Source organism: Oncorhynchus mykiss, chromosome 19 (genome assembly GCF_013265735.2).
Source record: "Oncorhynchus mykiss isolate Arlee chromosome 19, USDA_OmykA_1.1, whole genome shotgun sequence".
NCBI lineage: Eukaryota > Metazoa > Chordata > Actinopteri > Salmoniformes > Salmonidae > Oncorhynchus > Oncorhynchus mykiss.
The window spans coordinates 35,489,911-35,506,620 of NC_048583.1; the positions used below are offsets into that span (position 1 = coordinate 35,489,911).

The 16,710-nt window shown below is 47.0% G+C and overlaps 1 protein-coding gene across 10 annotated transcripts in view; it reads right to left on the reverse strand.

Annotated features, from left to right (window-relative positions):
• The window catches only part of ralgapa1 (Ral GTPase activating protein catalytic subunit alpha 1), a 78,551-nt gene that overhangs the window by 29,699 nt on the left and 32,142 nt on the right, over window positions 1-16,710 (reverse strand). For 6 of the 10 annotated variants that reach the window (XR_005037706.1, XR_005037705.1, XM_036954705.1 and 3 more), the window contains exons 15-33: window positions 16,391-16,560; window positions 16,167-16,234; window positions 15,871-16,047; window positions 15,007-15,147; window positions 12,618-14,102; window positions 10,971-11,095; window positions 10,555-10,771; window positions 10,228-10,410; window positions 9,879-10,037; window positions 9,592-9,785; window positions 9,325-9,423; window positions 8,971-9,126; window positions 8,743-8,871; window positions 7,397-7,522; window positions 6,651-6,709; window positions 4,175-4,283; window positions 2,286-2,396; window positions 2,081-2,149; window positions 1,741-1,875 (exon numbers count right to left, since the gene is read on the reverse strand). Coding sequence is in view for 8 of the 10 variants with exons in the window: in XM_036954705.1 (XP_036810600.1) it covers window positions 1,741-1,875; window positions 2,081-2,149; window positions 2,286-2,396; window positions 4,175-4,283; window positions 6,651-6,709; window positions 7,397-7,522; window positions 8,743-8,871; window positions 8,971-9,126; window positions 9,325-9,423; window positions 9,592-9,785; window positions 9,879-10,037; window positions 10,228-10,410; window positions 10,555-10,771; window positions 10,971-11,095; window positions 12,618-14,102; window positions 15,007-15,147; window positions 15,871-16,047; window positions 16,167-16,234; window positions 16,391-16,560 (3,912 nt within the window). In the remaining 2 variants the exon portion in view is untranslated. The remainder of the gene's footprint in view (window positions 1-1,740; window positions 1,876-2,080; window positions 2,150-2,285; window positions 2,397-4,174; window positions 4,284-6,650; window positions 6,710-7,396; window positions 7,523-8,742; window positions 8,872-8,970; window positions 9,127-9,324; window positions 9,424-9,591; window positions 9,786-9,878; window positions 10,038-10,227; window positions 10,411-10,554; window positions 10,772-10,970; window positions 11,096-12,617; window positions 14,103-15,006; window positions 15,148-15,870; window positions 16,048-16,166; window positions 16,235-16,390; window positions 16,561-16,710) is intronic. The other 4 variants (XM_036954711.1, XM_036954710.1, XM_036954709.1 and 1 more) reach the window with 3 other exon arrangements.

Here is a 16,710-nt window from a genome sequence, read left to right on the forward strand (position 1 = left end):
TCAGAGAAAGACAGACACCCTGCCACAGAAAGCCTCTGCTAATAGCTCCATTACTAAAAAAAAAAAAAAAAAACTAAACACAGAGAAATACTACTACATGGTTTGTGTTCAACACCCCCACTATATGCTGCTGTCAAAGTGAAGCAGAGATCCCTGCTAGCATATGTACAAATCAAATCGAATACGTCAACATTACAGTTGAAGTCGGAGGTTTACATGCACTTAGGTTGGAGTCATTAAAACTTGTTTTTCGACCATTCCACAAATTTCTTGTTAACAAACTATAGTTTTGGGAAGTCGGTTAGGACATCTACTTTGTGCATGACAATTGTTCTCAGACAGATTATTTCACTTATAATTCACTGCATCACAATTCCAGTGGGTCAGAAGTTTACATACACTAAGTTGACTGTGTCTTTAAACAGCTTGGAAAATTCCAGAAAATAATGTCATGGCTTTAGAAGCTTCTAATTTACATAATTGGAGTCAATTGGAGGTGCCTCTTTGCTTGACATCATGGGAAAATCAAAAGAAAATCAGCCAAGACCTCACAAGTCTGGTTCATCCTTGGGAGCAATTTCCAAGTGCCTGAAGGTACCACGTTCATCTGTACAAACAATAGTACGCAAGAATAAACACCATGGGACCACGCTGCCGTCAGACCGCTCAGGAAGGAGACGCGTTCTGTCTCCTCGAGATGAACGTACTTGGTACAAAAAGTGCCTTGTGAAGATGCCGGAGGAAAACAGGTACAAAAGTATCTATATCCACAGGAAAACGAGTCCTATATCAACATAACCTGAAAGGCCGTTCAGCAAGGAAGAAGCCACTGCTCCAAAACCGCCATAAAAAAGTCAGACAATGGTTTGCAACTGCACATGGGGACAAAGATAGTACTTTTTGGAGAAATGTCCTCTGGTCTGATGAAACAAAAATAGAACTGTTTGGCCATAATGACCATCATTATGTTTGGAGGAAAAAGGGGGAGGCTTGCAAGCTTAAAAACACCATCCCAACCATGAAGCACAGGGGTGGCAGCATCACGTAGTGGGGGTGCTTTGCTGCAGGAGGGACTGGTGCACTTCACAAAATAGATTGCATCATGAGAAGGAAAATTGTGGATATATTGAAGCAATATTTCAAGACATCAATCAGGAAGCTTGGTCGCAAATGGGTCTTCCAAATTAACAATGACCCCAAGCATACTTCCAAAGTTGTGGCAAAATGGCTTAAGGACAACAAAGTCAAGGTATTGGAATGGCCATCACAAAAGCCCTTACCTCAATCCTATATAAAATGTGTGGGCAGAACTGAAAAAGCATGTGCGAGCAAGGAGGCCTACAAACCTGACTCAGTTACACCCGCTCTGTCAGGAGGAATGGGCCAAAATTCACCCAACTTATTGTGGGAAGCTTGTGGAAGGCTACCCGCAACGTTTGACCCAAGTTAAACAATTTAAAGGCAATGCGACAAAAGAAATAAAAGCTGAAATAAATCACTCTACTATTATTTTGAAATTTCACATTCTTAAAATAAAGTGGTGATCCTAACTGACCTAAGACAGGGAATTTTTACGAGGATTAAATGTCAGGAATTGTGGAAAAACTACGTTTAAATGTACTTGGCTAAGGTGTATGTAAACTTCCGACTTAAATTGTATATATTGTCTTGAAGTCAATCAATTCACAACGCTACTTCAGAAAGCTCACATAGAAAGTTCAATTTTTGGATTGGGCATACCTTATAGATACAGCTGAGGACAGACTTGTCTGGCTTGTCCTTGTGAGGGCTGAGTGTTTGGACTGGCTGCAGCAGAGTCTTAGGAGGCAGGGCCATCACCCAATCCAGGAGGCACAACAGCAGAGACACCACCAACTAGGGACAGACAGGCCACAACAAATACAGTTTGATTACATCAATAAACAGAGAACAAAATACTGGATCATGACAGAAAATGAATTGTGCTTCTGCAAAAAAACATGTCAGGCCAGTGCTGTAAACAGAAAACTAGCAGTAACGTTGTATTATTAATAGGTCTCCTTTTGACTAGGAGAGTTGTGTATGAGGTGAGGTGACATACCCTCTTGTCTGGTTCATGAGGTGAAGATTCTGTGGTGGGGAGCAGGTGAGTGACGGTCGCTATGAGGATCTGAAACAAGAGTTAAAACAAAATTGAAAGCAAAAAGATACGGTATTGTTTTGTAATTTAAGAAGGATACTCTTGAAAAGCTCCAGGAATAATTTCCATATCTTAACGCATAAATAAAATGGACACGCAAATTTACCTCAACTATTTTCTTTGGAGTGTCTGGGGGGAATTTCTGAAGGTCATCGACATAGTTTATGAGCAAGTGCAGAATGTCGGAGGCCACCAGCGCAACAGTTTTATTTGGAAACTGAAAAACAAAAAACAGACAAAAACACACTGACTACTCTCAGCAGATGTAGTGTGGGATGGGCAACTTGCGGTCCGCGGGCACCCCCCCCCCCCTTTTGTAGGTCTGCGGATCAATCTCCCCCTGCCAAAAACACATAAAAAACATCTCAACTTACTGTTGAGAGTTAGAATAGTAGAATACACAATGTGCCATTTCGAAATGTGGCTGCATCAGCATTTTCTCACTTGTTTTGTCAGTAAATGACAGCCACTTAATAAGCCCTTGTCAGCTAACATTTTGTAGATTGTAGTGAAAATGGTTGAATTAGTGAACCAGCAGCCATTGATTTTGTTAAGTCACTCACTTAGATATCATATTAAAAACTGCAAACATTTCTCTCCACCCTATGGCATAATTTCTAGAATTGCATGAAATTAGTTATAAAACTGCTAAATCTTCTCTCCGCTCATTGGCAAAATGGTAGAATTGCAGCAAACTTGCTATAAAACTGCCTCCCCCAACACAACTTGACTTAGGGCCCCCAAAAGTCTAAGGCTCTGACTGCATATGTGGGTATGGATGTGGGTACGCAGACCCACGAGCCACTGCAGCCCCTCATGATGAGTTAGATTTTTTTGTGGCCCCCACCCCCCATCAAAGTTGCCCATCCCTGGTGTAGAGCCAAGCTGACAGGAGAAAAACAGCACATTGTGTCAGAGACTGTCTTGATCTGTGATCAGGATTAAGGTGTGGATGAGCCTAATTCTGCTGACTGGAAGAGGCCCAAACACTCATTGAGAGGAAGGGTGGGGGACTCGACCCTCCTCTCACTGTGAGAGGTGTAGGCTGAAGAGGCTCTGCTATTCCCTCCTCCTCTTTCTGGCACCATCTTAATTGCTTAAAAATCTCCTCCCTTTCATCTTCACCAATTGGAAAAGACTTGATAGGTGAAAAGGTGACAGGCTTTCACCTGGTCAGTTATTTCAGATCAGTGCAATAAAGGAAAGGAGGTGGAGAGGACAGACATTTTAGACAATTGAGCAAGAGCCATTGTGACTGTGTGAGGGTGTGTGAGGGGCTCAGGGAGACGACCCTCCTTTCCTTCTCATTGTGACCCTGGCTCAGGAAGACTGCAGAGTGCTTCTCCAGACCAGCAGTGCCAATGCCCACACAAAACAATGGGCCGGATCACCAGCCATCCCATTTGATTGGATAACAGTATGGACAGGAGGAGGGAGAGAAGGGGGGGCCGTTTGGCAAGCGCCCTCATTTCAGACGATAGAAATATAATAATTCCTTGAGGTCGGTGGAGCATGCATTCTTCACTGGATTAGCCTTCTGTCTGAGGAGAGTGGAGCGCAGTGGAGAAGCCAAACATGTTGACAGTCGGGCCAGATTTAGCTGGGTTAGAGTTGGGTGGTGTGAGTGTGTGGGGGGGCCCAGACCAGACGGTAGTGTCAGTAAGCTTCTTCTGGCTACTCAGTGCAGCCCATCGCTCTCTCTCTCCAGGCAGGCTAAAACTAAGTGTGCCAGTAAACACCACACAGACCAGGGCAGGCCACAGGGAGACTGCTGCTGCTGTGCTACTTCTAACCAGGGACTGCAACAGAACACTTCCCATGGCAAGGGATGAAGGCAAGGCAACACATTTCAAAATTCAAGTCATTGTGCATGGCAGATGATGCCAAAAGCACCAAGGTTATGGGTTCAATTCCTGCAGCGATCACATCACAGAACTATTAGTCACTTTAGACAACAGCGTCTGCTAAGTAAAGTGGCATATTATATATAGCTACCTTCAGAGTGACACAGATGACGTTGAGGGCTTCTTTGATCTGAGTGTGTTGGGTGCCGTGGACCAATTCCTCACACAGCCAGATACCCAGACTGCACAGGGCCACACACCTGACGGGGGCAAACAACATGACAACTATTCATTTCCTATTGGGCTGTTTTTTTTAAACAGACATCTTAGCCCATTATAAATTATGTCACATGTTAAAGTTGGTAACCCATAAACCCACATTAACACATACATACAGTGCATTTGGAAAGTATTCAGACTTCTTGACTTTGTCCACATTTTGTTACGTTACAGTCTTATTCTAAAATTGATTAAATCATTTTTTTCCTCTCAATCTACAGACAATAATGACATGTTTTAGAAATGTTAGCAAAATGTATAAAACATTTTTAAATATCACATTTACATAACTATTCAGACCCTTTACTTGGCACAACTTCTCCGCAGATCCTCTCCAGCTCTGTCAGGTTGGATGGGGAGCTTCACTGCACAGCTATTTTCAGGTCTCTCCAGAGATGTTCGATCGGGTTCAAGGCTGGGCCACTCAAGGACATTCAGAGACTTGTCGCGAAGCCACTCCTGCGCTGTCTTGGCTGTGTGTTTAGGGTCGTTGTCCTGTTGGAAGGTGAACCTTCGCCCCAGTCTGAGGTCCTGAGTGTTCTGGAGCAGGTTTTCATCAAGGATCTCTCTGTACTTTGCTCCGTTCATCTTTCCCTCGATCCTGACTAGTCTCCCAGTCCCTGCCGCTGAAAACATCCCCACAGCATGATGCTGCCACCACCATGCTTTACCGTAGGGATGGTGCCAGGTTTCCTCCAGATGTGACGCTTGGCAATCAGGCCAAAGAGTTAAATCTTGGTTTCATCAAACCAAAGAATCGTGTTTCTCATGGTCTGAGAGTCCTCTAGTGCCTTTTGGCAAACTCCAAGCGGGACATCATGTGCCTTTTACTGAGGTGTGGCTTCCATCTGGCCACTCGACCATGAAGGCCTGATTGGTGGAGTGCTGCAGAGATGGTTGTCCTTCTGGAAGGTTCTTACATCACCAAAGAGGAACTCTGGAGCTCTGTCAAAGTGAACATCAGGTTCTTGGTCACCTCCATGACCAAGGTCCTTCTCCCCCGATTTCTCAGTCTGGCCGTGCAGCAAGCTCCAGAAATTGTATTGGTGGTTCCAAACTTCTTCCATTTAAGAATGATGGATGCCACTGTGTTCTTGGGGACCTTCAATACGGCAAACGAAATGTGGTACCCTTCCCCAGATCTGTGCCTCAACACATTCCTGTCTCGAAGCTCTACGGACCATTCCTTGGACCTCATGGATTGGTTTTTGATCTGACATGCAATGTCAACTGTGGGACCTTATGTAGACAGGTGTGTGGCTTTCCAAATCATGTCCAACCAATTGAATATATAAGGTGGACTCCTGTCAAGTTGTAGAAATATTTCAAGGATGATCAATGGAAACAGGATGCACCTGAGCTCAATTTCAAGTCACATAGCAAAGGGTCTGAATGCTTATGTAAATAAGGTATCCGTTTATTTTTAATACATTTGCAAACATTTCTAAAAACCTGTTTTTACAGTCATTAAGGGGTATTGTGTGTAGATTGATGAGGAAAAACATTAATTTAATCAATTTTAGAATAAGGCTGTAACGTAACAAAACGTGGAAAAGGGGAAGTGGTCTGAATACATTCCAAATGCAATGTAAACGCTTAATCAACTGGTAATGTCATTGTCAGTCTGACCTTGTATGAGACGAACAGGGACAATATGCTATGTAGACTACAGTATAACCAAGGACTGTTTTAAATGTCACCACAGACAAAACAGTGACACCCTCCTCCCCATTCCCTCACGTCCAGCCCCCCAGGTCTCTCAGTATTTAGCTGTCTAACACCGTGGCACTGACACCCAAACTAGCACCTCTTTCACCAAGGGGGCCAGGTCCTGCAGAAGACAGAGACTGTCCACCAAATAGAACCCTACTCCATAGAAAAGTGTCAAATTTCTGACCAGGGCCCATAGGGATCTGGTCAAAAGTAGTGCACTATATAGAGAATAGGGTTCCATTTGGGACACAGAAGGCGGCAAGGGGAGAACACTACTACTCACTCCCCCATAAGCCTACAGTCAGTGGATTACTTCAGATGACACTTGGCTTAATCTGTCTGTCTGGCTAGGTTATAGTATGGATGACCAGACAAATCTGACAGCATTGATTATTTCCCCCTCCAAAACCCGAGCTCTCATGGCCTATTGTCTGCCACAACCATTATCACCATTATTATTACATTAATCTACTGGGCAGATGTCTTCCTCAGGTCAGAGAGACAAACACTGCTTTACTGTCATATGCTAGTAACCTACCTCACAACTGTCTATGTATGTTTTCGTATAATCTATGTCAGTGATGTAAATGTTGATTGTCGTTTAATTCAAGAGCTCGAGACGTGAGAAAAAATACCTGGCTGGGGCTGAAGGCTCATCTCTTGCTGAACTCAGGATGTGTTTGATGATGTGTTCCTAAAACAGAGAACAGAGTCAATCAATCGACAGATGAATGTACGAATCAGACGGTTTTATTCCCCGGGCTCCAGCAAAATCTGTAGGTCTGCTGAAAACACAGATGCACACACATACAAAAGAGACTCCCTATTGGCTGAATTAACCAGTGCTTTGTCATTCATAGCCAGACCCAGGCTATCAGATGCCATCGTGTGAAAGTCTCTGTCCAAATATGAAACGCTCTCATGCATGGAATTAGCTCTTTAACCAGCAATCAACCAAAAGCGGCCCAATAACAACAAGGTCCTGTGAATGGGCGCCTGTGGCATAGCTAATCACCCATTAGAGAGTTAGCTAGGCTGGCGTTGATGCTCCCTCAGCACCACAGGGATAGAAAAAAAAAAAAAAAAAAGGTAATTAGGTTTAATGTGTGTTTGATACAACATCAAACAGTATGTGGGTTAGGTGGTCTAACGGTTACTGGTGATTAGTGATGCCACCTCCAGGTCATTAATGCCCCTGTCAGTATTGGTAATAAACTCAACGCCCACTGCCCTTTGACAAACTCTGTCCCCCTCCTATCTTTTCAATATACCCCTCTCTCTGACCATCTTGTAAAATGGTACAAAATGACCACTTCTCTGGAACCGGTTACTACAGGTTGAAGACCAGAGTTAAGCAACCACCCCACATGAGGACAGTTACCTTGACGTCTCTGAACTTGGTCATGACCACGTCAGCGGTGGTGGGGTGCAGGGCGGGCAGCTCCTCATACAGGTTAGGGAAACACACCAGAGAACCCAGCAGGATCTGAGCCTCCACCCGCGGGGCCTGACAGACGGACAGACGGGGTGTCAACTCACATCCACAGTTTAAATCCATATCACAACACTATCCTTTGCAATCCAGTCATGGGCAAACAGAAGATGACGGTGTTGAAACAGACTATCGAACTGTACTGGGGGGGGGGGGGGGGGGTCAGTGTAGCGTGGTGCATTCAGAAGTGTGTCCAGATCACTTTTGCAGTCAAAAAGCAAGCCGAGATCTACCACTCAGATTTATATATTTTTTCATATATACTTAAAAGAAATGTAACATGAACCTAATAGAAACAGTTCTGTAGGAATGAGGTTTGGGCAGTAGGCCAAATAGATTATCACAGCATATTGGCTATACGCCTGGCCTGACAATATTGTTATTCTCAAACCATATTATATTTAAAAACTAGAGCTTCGATAGCAACATATAATTCCCAGTTGGATCTCATCACTAGCCTATGTCAATCTACTATCACCAATCTACCATGCTGAAGACAGCCTACGGTTTCCTATGCACTTGAATGAGAAGCGCGCTTCAATTACCAAAAATTGCTCTATTTAATTGTGACCATCAAAACTGTTTTTAACACGCGATTGCATTTAGAATTGTTGCGCAATGAGTGGGCTTATAAAAGTACGTTTCACTTCACAATAACAGCACTTACAGTTGACCGAGGCAGCTCTAGCAAGGCAGAAATTTGACAAACTGACTTGTTGGAAAGGTGGCATCCCATGACGGTGCCATGTTGAAAATCACCGCGCTCTTCAGTAAGGCCATTCTACTGCCAATGTTTGTCTACGGAGATTGCATGGCTGTGCGCTTGATTTTATACACCTGTCAGCAAGAGGTGTGGCTGAAATAGCCGAATCCACTCATTTGAAGGGCTGCCCACATACTTTTGTATAAATAGTGTACTACATAGCCTACTCCGGCTGTAAAGTGGTGCCATTAACTCAAAATTGAGATGTGATAAATTATATATTCACAGACAGCTGTAACTCCCCTCTGTCAGAATGTCATAATAATAATGTTTTGTATTTTTATTGTGAACCAAAAACTAAAGTGACCAACTAAAAAAAACAATTCATTGGCGCCCAAGCTAAGACTTAAAAATTGGTGTCGCACTGCCAAGTCAAAGGGTCGCAAATGAGTATGTTTTGGTGACAGTTTTGAGCCCTGATCATTTGTGTGTATATGGAATCAGAGAGGGTGAATGGTGGTGATGTTCTCACGTTGAGCGAAGAGCAGGCTGTGACTCTGCTGGCTGCGATGATAAAGTCCAGGATGAGCATGGTGGCCCCAGGAAGGCCGACGCAGAAGAACCGAGGAGAACAGTGCTTAATGATGGTATTCACTATGTCCTGAGAAACACAGAGTGAGAGTGTTACAGAGAGAGAGGGAGACCAATATTCACCATGACGCGAGGAGATTGGCAGATTGCCACACACACACACACACACCTGGTCGACATGCATGAGGCCACAGTGCATGATGTTGTAGAAGTGTGTGAGGAAGTCAGAGTTGGGCGATACGTCCTGCCTCCTCTTCATGATCTTACAGATGAGCTTGTAGGCGTGCAGCTTTCCCTGTTTGTACCTCTCAGTCAGCATGGTCGCCTGTACAGTGAACAACAAGCAGTCACAGATACAAAAGTAGAAGTATAACTTTGTTCACTTTTACATCAGGGTCATGGTAAAAAGAATGCTCGCTTGCATCTGCGCATTTGTTTCCCTGAAATTCAGAGGATAACGCGTGAAGAAGTGAAGTGACTTTTCCAGAACGGATTATATAAGGGAACGGTGAGAGGTACGAACTTTGAAGAGCCAGGGGGTGAGGATCCGAAGGGGAGGGATGAGGACCGGGGGAGGAGGAGACGACTGGTTGTCCAGAGAGATCCCCAGATTATCTCTGATCTGATGCGAGAGAGAGAGAGAGACACAATGAATGATAAGAGGCGGAGAGAGAGAGGGGAGAGAGAGAGTGTGAGTGTCTTGTGTGAACCAGTCTGATGTGTGACGCGATCTAAGGGCCTGTCAATGTATGGAGTACACAGTCGGATTGGTACCCATATGATTCCCTACCTTGGCCAGGTTCTGCCACAGCTCACAGAGGTAGTCAAAGACCTGCGCGTGGATCTCTGGGTCCTTAATGGTGTTCACATCTCCCAGAATGCCTAGCATTCTCCGCCACATCACCGTGGCAACATCAGCGTGCCAACCGGTCAGCGAGCCACCAGCCATCACACTGGAGTCCTCTGTAGGGAACTCACTGGTTTCTGAGAGGATAGAAGAGGGATGGTACTTTTAGTATCCAAAAAGGCTGAGTGTGTTGTGCGTTAGGTGATGAGAGCAGTGTGTATGTGTATTACCCAGGTCATCTGGAGTCTGTACTACAGAGCGATGTAGTTTCTCATCCAGCTGCAGGTCCTTGTGCTGCAGAGCTACATGTTCAGAGGTCAGCGTGGCTGGGGACGGGGTCTGAGAGCGGGAACCCCCCAGGGAATGCATCGGGGACGCACTCTCTGAACCTGGAGGGAGTCAAAAACAAAGGAATGTAATTAATTAGGTAGTAATAATAGTTGATTGGATTTAATCCATATTTTTCCAGATGATTCAAGTGATTTTGTTAAGTAGGAAAGTCACTAAGATGTAGAAAAGGATGAGAGATGTGGACATTGAAAGGTGATGTATTCTGATTTGTTGATCTGCAGCTCTGACCTGTGATGGTGACGGTATCTGCAGACAGGCCAAGCTGGCTCAGACTACTGGTCTCTGAGTCAATGTGCAGGGTGGTGAGGCTGGACAGCTCCTGTTCCTCTGCAGTCTGGGGTACTCCTGCCAGGCTAGTGTTATCCTGGTCCAACGACCCCGCACCAACGCCATCTGGACCAAAGCTGAAATCTAACAGCGCCACAACGGTCAGAGAAAGTAGTCCTCCTCCAGCATGTCAAGAGCAAGCTACAATCCACTGCTATGTTACTTAGTTACACCGCCATGTTTTTTTACACTGTGAGCGAGCAGCAGCCGTGGTGATGTCAGACTTACTTTCAAACTTGCAGTTGGCATACTGGAAGGCGCTAAATGAGTCCGATTGGCTGTCGGAGCTGATTAAGTCGCTGCTGCTGCCACTGGCGGGGGAGGTCCACTCGGAGGGCACGCCGGGGTCGTCCACGGGTCGTGTGGAGTTTTGACGGTTCAGGAGTTCTGGCAGGTCCTTAGGGATCTCCAGACTACCGGGGCTGCTGCCACGCCTGGTCATACCCTGCAAAGAGAGGTAGATAGGACATGTGAGTGAGAGAAAGGGGTAGAGAGAAGATAGTACTCTGATGTTAGGAATAAAGTTAACACTCAGGGAGTATGAGCTGAGGACATTCACTTGCTCACTCAGCTGATAAACTAAGTGTGCGTGTGTGAGAGCATGAGATAAATAGAGAAAATAGAGAATAGAACGGCGACTTTACAGAGGTGCCTCCCGCTCGCAGACGCTCTTGGATAAACTCGTCCATCAGGTCGCCAAAGTTTTGGCTGCTGTTGCCTGCGTCACTGGACACAGGCCGCATCTTCTGACAAGTTTCCTCTTTGTTGGCTGTGTTCAGGCAGAGAGCAAAGGACATGCACGTCACCCCACCGTTCTAGATACTGACACACACAGCACGACAACTACTAGCATCTTCATCTCACTAGCATACAGATCAACACAATAGCATTGGGGAAACAAATCTTGAACGCATGTCCTTCCTATAGGCTGTGGAGAATGTTAAGTTCAGAAATGTGTGCCTGTGTAAAAGTATCGGTCCATACAGTAAGGTGACGGTGGTGTTGTATGTGATGTTATATAGAGAATAAGAATTAAGGTAACTGATGCACAAAGCTCAACAGAACAACCTTAAAGAAAAGCCAACCAACACAACAGGGTACAACCAGTGAAGCAATGCAGGAGTTACTCACATGCATTCCCAGAGAGAGGCCATGAGTACAGCACACCACAGAACAGAGATTAGTCAAGCTACGTTAACTCAACTGTGGTTAGGTGAGAGGGTAGCCAGTGTGTTAACTGGGTAGCCAAGAGGTACTGAAAGATGAGGCAGCATACACAAAAAAAAAGCCATGACACATTATTAAAACAGAGTGGTAGTGGTTATTATATGTACTTTTTCTCTCCGTTGGGCTGGATTGTCAGAGAGAAGCAGAGAGCAAAGAGTTTGTCCCCATCACGCCCTGAGACTTTCTCTGGTTAGTCTGAGCTTCCAAATTGGTTTTAGTTCTAGTGACCTGCCATTTTTTTTAAAAAGTGTCTACTGCCCTAAGAAGCCACTAAATCTTTCCGTTAACTGTTAAAATAGTATCAGTAAAACCAAGGGGAAGAAAAAAGAAGAGACATGGTACTTTGCAGTAGTGTGTCATTGAGGTGACTCAAGAGGACCCAGCTTAAAGCTTTCCTGCCAGTTGGTGGTGCTGAAATCCTATTCTCCATCAGAAGGGCTATACTGCCTCCACCTGGTTGGAGGTATAATGACATGTCAGAGCATCAGCGCAGACTAGAGGACAGACACATTTCCCAGGCTAATGTTCCTGTATAAATGAAAGAAATGACTTCAGAGGACATTATAATGCTACACTGTGTGTGTTATATGTCAATGTATTATTGTAAATTAGTTAGCCTGTTTTGGCCTGATGAGATTGTAGAATTGACCAGTGTGTGTGCGCAGTGAATGTGTTGTGCTGTATGGTGTTGTGTGATCTGAGGAGGCTGAGGGGGACGTGTGAGGCCGCATGCAGCATCCAGGGAGGGAAGGGGAGGGGCAGCAGAGATTTAGTCCCAGAAGCTGGAGGAAGAAGAGGAGGAGGGGGGAGCCGTCCCAGGAGGAGAGGAAGGGGGGCCTTCGGCCGGGCTTTGGTTCTTTTTTTGGATTGTGTCAGCTACAGTACTTTAAAACAGGAAACACAAAAAAAAGCTTCAATTCAATCCACATTCAGCAAAAAACTGTTAATTAAAAACGGAAAAGACGGAGGAGATAGAACGGTGGTGCTTTGTGTTTTTGTTTTGTCGTTTTGTTTTCCATGTTGTGGTAGTGCCTTGGAGCACAGCAACGCAACTGAAGTCTCACCTGGTGCTTTTCTTCCAAAATAGCCCAATACATGAGTGTACAGGTCCCTCAGGGGCGCCTCTGTGGCCCCGCCGGGGGCTTTGCTGTGCCGCTGGGGAGACGCTGAGCCGGAGGCGTGGGCCTTGGGCTTGGAGAGAGCATGGACCACAGATTTATACACACCGCCCAACAGAGCCCCCTGCTGCTGTCGAGAGGGACTGATCCCCGATTCCGCATCCTGGGATCTGGACCGGGTCCCACGGGGCCGAAGGGCAGAGCGCCCAAGACGGACACGCCCTTGCCCTGTCGCATGACCCCCCACTCCACTGGCCTCCCCATCAGGCTGCTCCCCGTTTCCGCTCACCCCCTCCCCTCCTGACCTCTCTTTACCCTTTGACCCACCCACTCCTGCCCCTCCAGACCCCCCCACTCCTACAGAGTGGCTGCTGAAGTGGCTGAGGCGGCGCAGCCTGGTCCTCCAGTGGGCCTCCTTGGAGTCTAGAGGGTTGTGGAACTGGACAGACTCTGTGGAGGGCCGGAAACTGACGTGCACCCCTCCCCCGTGGTGCTTTTTGAGCCTGCCCCGGACCAACCTGGGCTTGAGGGCATGGTGGAGAGAATGGGACTGCTGCAGGGGCTGAGGGGCTTGTAGGCCTGAACCTCCTGTCTCGTTATTATACTCACACTCTGTGGCATTCTGCCTGACCAAGTGGGGCTCCCCCCTATTCTCTGTGCCCTGAGGAGTTACCTGCTGGTCTAGACTAGAGCACCCCCTGCTGGCCAGCTCCCAGTCATCACTCTGCTCCAGACACTCATAAATGCTCCTCTCAGGAGGCTGCGGCTCTGCCTCTGCACTGTCCTCCTCTGCTGAGTCCAAGCTGCTCTGCTGCCTTACCTGGACCTGTCTCCTGACCTGCTGTGACCCTGACTGTACCGTCACAGCCACAGTGCTACCTTCCACAGCCTCACTAGGACCACCCCTCTCCCCCCCTCCACCTCCCTCCTCCAGGCTTCTTTGCATCAGATACTCCCTGAGAGAGCTAAGCAGGTCCTCCTCACCCTCAGTCCCCCCGCCCTCCTCTCTCTCGGAGGACTGGGTGAGGGTGGAGGAGAAGGAGGTTCCACCACACGTCCAGTCAGGGGCAAGGGGGCGGGGGCCTATCATCTGCCACAGGTGGTCATAGATGCTATCCCCCACCTCCAGAGAGGCCACGCTGCTACCTAGGGTAGTGGGGGGTTTGGGGGGGTGCAGGGCGTGGTGGTGGGGGACAGAGACAGCAGTGGTGGGGTGAGAGGGGGGGCTGTCAGGGACAGGAAGTGCACCTTTGACCCTCTCGGCGATGAAGGGCTCCATGATGTCGGAGGCGCTGCTGCTGCGGGGGAGCGTGGACCCCTGGGGGTCCAGGTCGCCAGACGCCGAAAACAACTCTGAGGCCGGGGTATCCTCGCTCTGGGAGCAGTGGCGGATCCTGGGGGTCCGAGAGGCCATCGGGGGATCGTCCATGTCTGGACAGAGAGGGGGGGGGGGGGGGGGGGGCACAGAGAACAGCTCACTGGAGATGGGTCCTACTAACTCTACATGCAGGAAATACAGCGATGGGAATGGAAACAGTAACATACACAACAATGTGGTCCAGCGATATGATCTTATATAGTTTGCAGACATGTCCATATGCAGCTTCTGTGGGCATTGCCAAATCAAATCAATTGCATGTCTATAATTGCCTATACATCTAATATATGTGTATAGGATTAGAGGATCAGGTGGTAGAAGGTAGGTGAGCTTGTATCAATGGTTTATTCTAACCCAATATCGCTGGAACCAGGAGCATCAAACGTGTTATGTATGCATGTTCACGGATACAAAAACAATGGTACACAAAATATGGCAAAAACAGCATTCCTTTTCATGGTTACTAAATGAATTTTTCAGTTGCATCAAATAATATCCATATCAAAAGACAAAACAGCTGCCACAGAGGAAAAAGACTAATTAGAATACATCAATAATAGCAAATGAGAATTCATCCAAAAAAATCAGCTCTGGGTTGACAATATCTGTCATTTGGAGCAGATGTCATCAAAACCATACAATGATAGGGAATAGGGAGGCACACCAAACCACATGCAGGACAAACACTTACAAAAAAAACACCCCCAGAGTCTTGGCCTGAGAGAAATATCCTTTCAGTTGTTTATGAAATGGTGTGGCAGCAAACAAGAGCCCCCCCCCCCCCCCCCCCCCCCCCCTCAAGACGAGCAGGCTGTGTGGAGTCGCAAGCATAGAAAACATTGCATACACACATATGCAAAGACAGACAAGAAGTACACACAGATAGTGAGTGAAGAAGTGAAGTTGGTGGAGATACAGATAGAGACACAGGTACAGGCGTAGAGTAGTGGGCTCTACCTGCCAGCTTGTCAGCTAGGGGAGTGAGGACAGAGTCAGGCAGGAGAGGGTGGTGGTGATGGACGAGGACAGGGGCACTTTTAGCGCTGCGGATAAAGGCTTGGGACAGGAGGCTGTCGCCCGTAGAGCAGCTACGCAGGGCTGAGGGACGGATGGCCGCCAATAGAGAGGAGAGAGAAGGGAGGGGAGGAAGGAGAGAAAGGAGGAGAGGAAGGAGAGAAAGGAGGGAGGAGAGGTGAAGGACCGGGGGGAAGGAAGAGAATAAAAGAACGGTAGGGGTCATCAAATAGAGGGACAGAGGAAATGGATAGAAAAGGGTGGAGTTTAGAAACAAGGGGAAGTTAAAAAGGGGGAAAGGAGAAGGAGAGAAGGTGAGAAAGTGAGGGGAAAAAGTGAAGACGGTGACAGCAAGGTAGAGAGCAGTGACCTTCAGAGAGAGGAGGACAAGGAAAAGGCAAAGGTGACAAGCTGCTGTGTGGAGGCAGGTGGCTGTCTGTCTGTGTGGTTGTCTGTGTGGTTGTCTGTCTCTCAGGAGCCAGGTAACAGAGCCCTCCGTAAGCCAACGCAATCCTCCTGCTCAGTTTAACGATTCTTCACTGGAGGACGCCTACACAGTACCGATTTCCCATTTCAATGATTATGTATAAATATCTAAAATAGGAATAACTTGCCTTGGTCAATTTGACGACAGTTAAATGGCAACATTGATCATCCCACCAAAATCTTACAATGTACCATGTATAGATATACTGGAACCATTACATACAGTATTTTAAACATAAACACCTTGACATGAGGTTAAGACAACCAACCCTCCAGTATATAGACATGTAGTATGATAAATATGATGGCTGTGAAACTAACCCCCAGTCTTCTGGCGTATGGTGTTCCTGGCCTTCTCCATGCCCGGAGAGCCAGCGGTGGTGGCACTGCGCTGCCTCATGGCTGCTGCCTGGCCGCTCCCACTCCCAGGCTGGTCCCTGCTCCAGCCCTTAGAGAACGAACGGTCCACAGCCATTTTCTGGCCCTCGTGAGCTCCCCCTAGTGACCAACACAGAGAAGGGAAAGATCGGGTACAGGTTGGTTCGTCTCTGTGGTGTTCAATAGAAAGGGAAAGAGAGGAAGAGCCAGAGAGAGTGGAAGCAGTGATAGAGTTGTACCTTTCCCTTTGTGTTTCTTCTGTTTCTGTTCGCTCAGCTTGTCCAGCGGCAGCTCGTTGAGGTCCAGACTGCAACATTTAAAAGGGGCCAGCACTCACTTAGATTCGGTTACAATTTCAACCTCTATTTAATATTATTTTATTTTCAACATGTCATAACAAAACCCTTTGGCTTTTGCCTTCCTCAGTGCGTGTGTGCGAGCACACGTTCTCTTCTGTTTTTACCTGTACAGGTTGCGGGCCAGAACCTTGGTGAGTGTCTCCATGGTGAGGGACCACTCTGTGACCAGCTCCTCCCAGCAGGTGAGCGAGGACAGCACGGCCAGCAGGTCGTCCCACAGCTCCCTGGAGATGTACACGTTCAGGTTCCCCTTGATCCACGCCACTATCAGGGTCTACCAGAGGAAGAGGCAGAAAGACTAGCATGAAAAGGAGAAACGTAATTTACAAACTTCCCTTTGTTAGGTTTCATGCGGAGGAAGTTTGTTGAGGTACCATGGCTCTTTCTCAAGTCTTTGCTCGATTCCTTGTGTCCTCCTCTTCCG